The 8,064-nt window shown below is 45.2% G+C and overlaps 1 protein-coding gene across 2 annotated transcripts; it reads right to left on the bottom strand.

Moving 5' to 3' along the window:
- Window positions 1–252: 252 nt before the first annotated feature.
- RRM2 (ribonucleotide reductase regulatory subunit M2) lies at window positions 253–7,568 on the bottom strand. Of its 2 annotated transcripts, XM_027556095.1 has the most exons (10): window positions 7,409–7,568; window positions 7,238–7,312; window positions 6,739–6,882; window positions 6,337–6,453; window positions 5,694–5,827; window positions 4,207–4,301; window positions 3,964–4,097; window positions 2,553–2,657; window positions 2,355–2,468; window positions 253–2,274 (listed from the first exon to the last, which is right to left on the bottom strand). In XM_027556095.1, exons 1-10 carry the CDS (start codon window positions 7,505–7,507, stop codon window positions 2,122–2,124), a joined length of 1,170 nt encoding a protein of 389 aa, XP_027411896.1. In that variant the 5' UTR covers window positions 7,508–7,568; the 3' UTR covers window positions 253–2,121. The 2 variants fall into 2 exon arrangements, with proteins under 2 accessions (XP_027411896.1, XP_027411897.1); XM_027556096.1 differs by lacking the exon at window positions 6,739–6,882.
- Window positions 7,569–8,064: the final 496 nt, after the last annotated feature.

An 8,064-nucleotide genomic window follows, 5' to 3' on the forward strand; every position in this document is an offset into this window, starting at 1 on the left:
CCCCGAGAGGTGGCTCGCCTGAGGCTGTGAGCCAAGTTCAACTCCCTTGCTCCTGGTTTTACAAACCCGCGTGCAGTTCAGCAGATGCTTTGGGGCATCACCTTTCAAGTGAACTGGTTTCCCACACCTTGTGCTAGAACAGCCTCGACAAACCCCCAGAACTGCAGAAAGCACATGAACCCCTACACAATATTTATGAAATACTTTCTAGTTTTTTCTTCCTGGATTGAAACACAAATGTTACCAAGGAACTGACACAAGAACAGTTTTATTGAAATCACTGAACACTTGTGCAGTACTCAATATCCGTATTTTGAGACGTTTTAGACAAAAAAATGTTTCCCTTTAAACGGATGAAGAAACCGGATCCTAGTTGGTGGAAGTTAATGCTTGTATCACACAGCTAAGGGGAGGTAGAATCCTAAAATTTGCTTCCAACTTCCACCTGTACCTGACCATGCCAGCTAAAGCATCTATTTTTGTGTTGCCTAAGTTTAAGGACCATATAATCTAGACTAACTTCACAACAATAATTTAAAAAATAGAGAAGGATCCCATATCACAGAAAATTTTAAATCGACTATTTTACCATTTATACAATGAAGAAAACTGACAATGGTGGGGGGGCAGTGGTCAGCCAACACGCAACACAATGTGTTAAACAGCCACAAGATTGACGGGCATCACTTATTTCCTTCCATGTTACATCTTGCCTTTTTTGGAGGGAGGAAGGAATAAAAAGGCAGATTGACTCAAACCTATTAAATATACCAGTTAAGTTAATATTTGAGTGGAACATGTATTAATTATTCACATAACACTAGCTTTCTACTGCAGTTTAAGAATCCAGCAGATGATGCTAAGGTTTAAGCAAATCCTAGAAGTCATTGCACTGAATGGTTAACTACTCAATTATGAACTGGAAAATAATACTGGGTACTTATTTCAAAGTATAAACTACAGATACAATATTAAAAAAACATAGATAGTAGAAAACTTCTCTAACTTAAAAGTATAAACGGTTAAGTCAACAGTACCTACTTACAAATTTCACAAAATCAGAATAAACACTCAACTTTTAAGAGGGGCCATTTCAGTCCTGCCTTTACCACTTAATAGGAGAAAGATCTTATATAGGTGGGTCCTTTCGTTCAAGGGTGATTTCAAAACCAACTTACAATGTTAATATTATATCTTGGATCCCTGCTAAGAAGACTCTTCAAGGATCTTTCATACTAACTTGAAGTTGAGGAACATACAATCTGAGAAACTAAATAAATGATACAGCCCCTCCCGCACACCGCAGGTTACCTACAGTGAGCCTGGATCTGAACTTTAGTTCCTAGAGATCTCTCATCTCTTATCCTGAGATACTCAACCTGGGCTCTAGAACAGGACACCGACCTGTGTTCTGGAGGGCACCACCTGGCTGATATTAATACCTAGGCGTGCAAAGGATTGAGTCAAAAAGCGCTTCAATTCAATTCATTCAAGGAAAGAAGAAAAATAACATGCTTAGTTTACATAGGCTTAACCTGCTCTGGTCACCTAGTAAATCTTGAATTGGCTGCCACTACTGGTAAATAGAATACTTTTATATTTGGTGCAGAAACCAACAAATTTAGGTAAAATCAAGCCTTTACCCTGACAGTTCAAACTTTGTTTATTTGTATGTAAAGTGCCAGTTTTATATACAAATCATAAGTAAACTTTAAAATCTGCTCAGAAGCAGTGAGTCTGATGTCTTCCTACAGCCTTGTGGTGGTTAATCTTTAATCTTTCCGGATCAAACTCCCTGGAGTCCCTACACTTGGAGGCCAAGAAAGCAGCTGTTAAGACCCAAAGTAAGTCCTGTTCAGCTAGCCTGCTTGCAAAAGCCAAACACGGGCAAGATCTTTCAAGAACCCGAGTAGCTTCTGACTACTTTCCATCGAGGTGACCCCACTAGCATTAACAGGATTGATTTTGAGGTAGCTACACGGTGCTAAAGATGCCATTAGTGAACATGATGGACAATTCATGGTGTAGCTCGTTGATATGGTTCAAGTAGCTGATTTTTTTCTTTTTTGATGAGAAGGAAAAAAAAATAATCAGCAAAGTAAGAGCACGTCTTCAGGTCACTTAGAAGTCGGCATCCAAGGTAAAGGAATTCTCTGTCGGACTTGACATCACTCCCATCCTCTGATACTCGCCTACTCTCTTCTCAAAGAAGTTAGTCTTCCCCTCCAGTGAAATATTTTCCATAAAGTCAAATGGATTTTCTACTCTGAAAACCTGAAAAGGTTCATAGCAAAACATAAGCACAGAACACCGGTTTCAGAAAGAACCAGAGGGCTACCCACAAAATACTTTACCTTGCTAAAGCCCAGCTCCAGCATAAGTCTATCTGCCACGAACTCAATGTACTGCTTCATCAAAGTGCAATTCATCCCAATGAGCTTCACAGGCAGGGCCTCCGTGAGGAACTCCTAGGGGCCAGAGCACAGCTTCTCAATAAAACCGAAGCATTAAGAGGTCTTCTAGCAAGCACAAGGCCTCCCTGTGTTACCCACCTGTTCTATCCTAACTGCATTGACGATTATTTCTTTTACTCTCTGTTCCGAAGGTTTGTGCAACAGGTGTTTGAACATCAGGCAGGCAAAGTCACAATGCAAACCCTAGAAGAAAAAGGTTTAAAGTCACCAACAGAGCAGTGGCACCACACTCCAGTACTCTTGCCTGGAAAATCCCATGGACAGAGGAGCCTGGTGGGCTGCCGTCTATGGGGTCGCTAAGAGTCGGACCTGACTGAGCGATTTCACTTTCACGCATTGGAGAAGGAAATGGCAATCCACTCCAGTGTTCTTGCCTGGAGAATCCCAGGGACGGGGGAGCCTGGTGGGCTGCTGTCTATCGGACACGACTGAAGCGACTTAGCAGCAGTAGCAGCAGCAACAGAGCAGTAGACTTCTATCATTAACGTGGAAGAAGAAACTGTTAGGCTGGCATTCTTGTTAGACATCCTGTGTGGTCAGACTAAAGCATTTCAAATGTCAAGGGGAAGATGACTCAAATGCTTTGTCACTAAGGCAGGCTCAGGCCCCACGCTGGGCCCCAGTGCTGCCCCTAGAGGACAGCAAGACAGGTCTGGTCCTCACTCTGTAGTTGCCAAGGAGTGGGAGGAAATTTTTCTCAGCATTCTTCCTTCCTACAGCCCTGAGCTTTAACATTCACCACCACTACTTCCAGCAGAAAAGGCAAAACTCTGAATAGGCTGGTTAGTTTTTAGATTTATAACCTAATGTCTGGGAAATCAGTAATAGTAATGCAATTTCAAGTGAATCAAGTCTGCAAGTCTTAGTGCATTAAATCCCAAGTAATGTTGATGGGAGTGGTTTTCCTGGTAAGCTCAATGGTAAAGAATTCACCTGCCAATGCAGGAGATGCAGGTTCGATCCTGGGTTAGGAAGATCCCCTGGAGAAGGGAATGGCAACTCTAGTATCTCTTGCCTGCAAAATTTCATGGAGAAGCCTGGCGGGCTACACAGTCCACAGGGTCACAGAGTCAGACATGACTGAGAACACACACACCCAGACAACGCTGATGGGAGTTAAACAGAACATCTGGGCACTAAACTTTTCTTTTTGGCATTTTAATCCAAGTGCATTCAAAGACATACTGGACCTGAATGGATTCAGAGATGTTAGCCAACTAATTCTGAAGTACAGAAGGATCACACACAGGTAGAAATAATATTACTTCCCCTAGGAAAAAATTCCATACATAGGGAAATACCTATGTATACTGAGAATATGAGTAAAATAATTTCAGCAAATTATTTCATTCTCTGCCAAGATGCCTATGGTTGAACCCACATGTTAAATGTGCATTTAAGGCAATCTCACATCTTGGGTTCCCTTCAGTGAACATGGGGTTGTAGGTGTTTGGGGTGCAGGTCAGCCTATTATCTGAATTAGACCCACCTCGTCTCTGCTAATAAGTTCATTGGAAAACGTGAGGCCAGGCATCAGTCCTCGTTTCTTGAGCCAGAATATCGACGCAAAAGAACCGGAAAAGAAGATGCCTTCCACTGCAGCAAAGGCTACCACACGTTCTCCTACAGTTAAAAAAAAAATATTTCTGTATTTGCCTGTGTTCATAGGAACAAACCAGTAACATCACTTAGAAAATGAAGCTCAGGGGTAAGTAGGGCCAAGGTCCCTTACCATATGTAGCTGCTTTGTCCCCAATCCAGCGCAAGGCCCAATCTGCCTTCTTCTTCACACAAGGCATGGTCTCAATGGCGTTGAAGAGAAATTCCCTGGTAGGCACACACAGATGATCAGTCATTCTAGCAAAGACTTCTAGTATCAGCTTCTAGGTAAGAGCACTGGGACCAAGACCAATTTGGGATTCAAACTGAAATGTTTTCTTTTTACTAGCTTGCTTTTTCCTCCAATGTTTTAGAAAAAATATCCAAAATCCATTTGGTTTATGTTAATAAAATTTAGGTATTCATTAGTTCATACTGAGGCCCACAACCTCAGTCTGTTAGATCAAGAGCATTGACTGGTTTCATTATTTCAAGTTCAGGTCATATCCTCTTCCTCCCTGTGCCTACTTTGGGAGTCCAGAGATTCCCCAGCCTGTCCCAGTGAGCTTGTTTTCCTCAGACCTTGGGCTCCTTTTATTCTCTTTGCTTGTCAACCTGGGTCTTGCCTCTCCCTAGCTTTCAAAGCTCAACCATCAGGCCTTTCTGATCCCTCCCTTCTGGTAATCTATTCCAATCATGCCCTACCTTTATTTTCTTTTTTCATTTCCACCTGCAAACATGTTCAAATCGTTTTACAACCCCATCCCCCACCCCCGCAAAGAGTTCCCTCCATCCTGCTGGCCTTTCAAGTCACCACTCATTTTCCCTCTTCACTTTCTTCCACATCATCTACAAAAGGCTACTCCTCAGCTTCACCACTTCTGTTCTACACAGGTTCTTGTCCTGAAGATGACCTTAGTATCTAGACTACTCAAATGCCTATTTCTAGTGCTCCCCTCCTCTCCAGTCAATCCTAACAATGTAAAATAGGCCCTAAGCTACTTACATTTCTTCTCTGTTATCCCCCAATATATACTATCATTTCAGGAAAATTGCTGTGTGCCTGAATTAATTTCATGGTTCATGGTGCTATTTATTATGTAATTCCTCCACTTATATTCCTAGGTCTTATTTTCTATATTATGTTGCAAGCCCCTTAAGAGGCTGGTTTTATCTTCAACTTTGCATCCTCCACCCACTCCACCTTGAGCCAACCTTACACTGTAGGTTGACAGATTTGCCAGACGTGAAAACTATCAAACCTAAGTTTTAGCTCATCAGACAGACTCTTGGAATGTTTTTTCAGAAGGCATTAGACTGGATGTTCATTAGTATGTTTCCAGCTCTAAAAGGATGGAGTAACCTTATAACTGTTTTTAGCAATTGACTAGTAAAGTCCGTCTATGGGGTCGCACAGAGTCGGACACGACTGAAGCAACTTAGCAGCAGCAGCAGCAGTAAAGTGCATTTAGGCCTGTTCTTAAGAGCAGACACGACCGTGGGTGCTAGGAATTTCTTTGACTTGCTCATTTTAGAGTCATTTTTCTATCCCTATACGATTTCAAAAAGTAACAACTAGTAATTCTAAATATGTTGGCATATCACCACCCAAATACTCACCTTTCTTTGGAATCTTTAATGTAAGTGTCAATCAGGAGACTATACATTTCAGAATGTATGTTTTCCATGGCAATTTGGAAGCCATAGAAACAACGGGCCTCGGTAATCTGAACTTCTTGGCTAAACCGCTCCACCTAGTGGTAAAACACAAAGATCAGTTTAAGGAAAATCTACCAGCAGCAATTCAGTCAATGAACACTGATTGCCTCACACTTCCTTTTTTGTATCATTATAAGCTAAACATAGTAATTCATTTTCATTCATTGCAAGGAGGATGCACTCAAGACATATATGCAACCAGTTATTAAAAAAAAACAGCAAAGCCACAAAAAGGAGAGCAAATAGATAGTTACTAGGGTTCTGGATCTATTACTATCACTTAATATGGTCTTAACATTGTTTCTCTACAGTTGAGGGAAAAAAATACCATAAGGAAGAAATAACTGCAAAGTACGCTATAGAACAGAAAATGCCACAGAATATAAACCCTGGTTTACAGAGAGAGAGAGAGAGAGAGAGAGATACCCATTCAGCGTGCAAAATTTTGAAAGACAAAAAAGAGAATTGTTAGTTCTCTCGTAAATCTTGAATAAAGGTACTTTTTCTGGGGGGCGGGGGGTGGGGGGGACGGGGGGGAACTCACCAAGTTTTCATTTACTATGCCATCACTTGCTGCAAAGAAAGCCAGCACATGGGAAATAAAATATCTCTCCTCAGACTTCAGGGCTTCCCAGTGCTGAATGTCCTTGGAAAGGTCCACCTGAAATACAGAAGTTCACAAAGGGTTCAAGCCGGCAGGACCCTCACACATACGCCTAAGTGTTCAACTTTAATAAGTCTACTAGCACCACCTGATTTATATACTTCTCACATATTCTGCCAATTTGAACATTTCACGTCCTGAGTGAACAACCATTCCAAAGAGGTACAGGGAGGACAGCAAAGCATATTTCAAACATGTTATAGCCGGCCCGGCTGGGGTCTTCCTCTAGAGAGGCAATGGGCAAAGGGTCTTTTAAGTCTCCTAGTTGCTGCATCTGATTACCTCCTCAGCTGTCCAAAAGGAAGCCTCAGCTTTCTTATACATCTGCCAAATATCATGGTATTCGATAGGAAAGATGACAAAGCGGCGGGGGTTTTCTCTCAGAAGTGGTTCGTCCTCCACACTGGGGGCAGATAGCTTAGGGTTCTTTTGGGAGAGAAAAAGTAAGGGAAAAAAAAATGTTAAGTATAGGGCGAACCATGAAACTGTCATTTTCTTTTTTCAAGCAGAATACCTCCAACGATCAGAAATTTCATGGGGCTGAATGTAAGTCGGTTGTCATACTTGGATTCTATAGGAGTATAGAGAAATAGGAAATGTCCAGATGTGCAGAGGTGCTGGGGAGGGAACAGACTTTGGCGGGAAAGCAGCGCGGGCCCGGGAGAGGTGGGTAGGGTTTGAGAGCAGACAATGAGGCTTTGGCGCCAAGCAGGCTCCGCCCGCACCGCCTTGCCTGCAGCGCCCCCTCGCCCGGCGCCCCCGCCGCAGCCCACCTACTTACCGGCTCGGAGGGCTCCTGGAAGATCCTCCTCGCGGTCTTGCTGGCCAGCACGCGGGTCCCGCTGAGGGAAGGGGGCTGCAGGGAGGCGCGTGGTCAGAAGCCTGCCCGCGCCCCTAGCCACCCACAGGACCCCGCCGCCCTGCCCCCGACCCCCGACCCCCGCCCGCTCACAGTGTTCTCCTTGTCCGCTAAGCTGAGCCCCTTCAGGGGCGAGAGCTGCTGCTGCTGCGGGTCAGCGATGGTGGCGAGCGGGACGCGGAAGGAGAACATGGTGGCAAAATGGTCAGTGAGATGGAGCTGCGCGCGAGTCCCGAGAGCCCCTGTACGGCCCCGCAGGGGAATATTTAAAGCTCCGGGAGCCGGCCCGGTGGGCGGAGCCACTTCCCCCATTGGCTGGATCCCGGATGGCCCCGCCCACCCACAGAGATTCAAGCGTAGCGCGGGAGCACAGCCTGGCCCCTAGTCCTTGCCCTACCGGGACCCTCCGGCACCTGCCCCTCCCAGGCCTCTGGGCGGCCACGGGAGCTTCCGCCCGCCTCCCCGAGGGCCTCGTCGCACAAAGGCTGCAGCCCCTGCGCGCTCCGTGCGCCTTAGCGGGCGCGCAGGCTCTTTCGCGCGTCCCCAGGACGGTTTGGGATTGAATGAAGCAATGCGATTGGAGCCCGCCAGCCCGCGAGCGGGAGCGAATTCCCCACCCCCGCGGAGCCCCACCTCTCTGAGGACCTCTCTGGAACCCAGGCTCTCGGTTACGCGGGCTCTCGGTTCCGCGTAAATGGTTTTTGCAGATGAGCTTGGTACGGAGGCCCGTAAAACGCCCCTGGCTGCGA

The sequence above is a fragment of the Bos indicus x Bos taurus genome, chromosome 11 (assembly GCF_003369695.1).
Source record: "Bos indicus x Bos taurus breed Angus x Brahman F1 hybrid chromosome 11, Bos_hybrid_MaternalHap_v2.0, whole genome shotgun sequence".
NCBI classification, from domain to species: domain Eukaryota; kingdom Metazoa; phylum Chordata; class Mammalia; order Artiodactyla; family Bovidae; genus Bos; species Bos indicus x Bos taurus.

What these genes read in the sequence shown, in the direction of transcription:
- RRM2 (XM_027556095.1), bottom strand. Translation starts at nt 7,507, where the DNA reads ATGTTCTCCTTCCGCGTCCCGCTCGCCACCATCGCTGACCCGCAGCAG. An exon ending in TAGCGGACAAGGAGAACACT is followed by an intron (nt 7,313 to 7,408) that starts GTGAGCGGGCGG and finishes GCCTCCCTGCAG; the next exon opens with CCCCCTTCCCTCAGCGGGAC. An exon ending in ATGCAGTTAGGATAGAACAG is followed by an intron (nt 2,469 to 2,552) that starts GTGGGTAACACA and finishes TCTGGCCCCTAG; the next exon opens with GAGTTCCTCACGGAGGCCCT.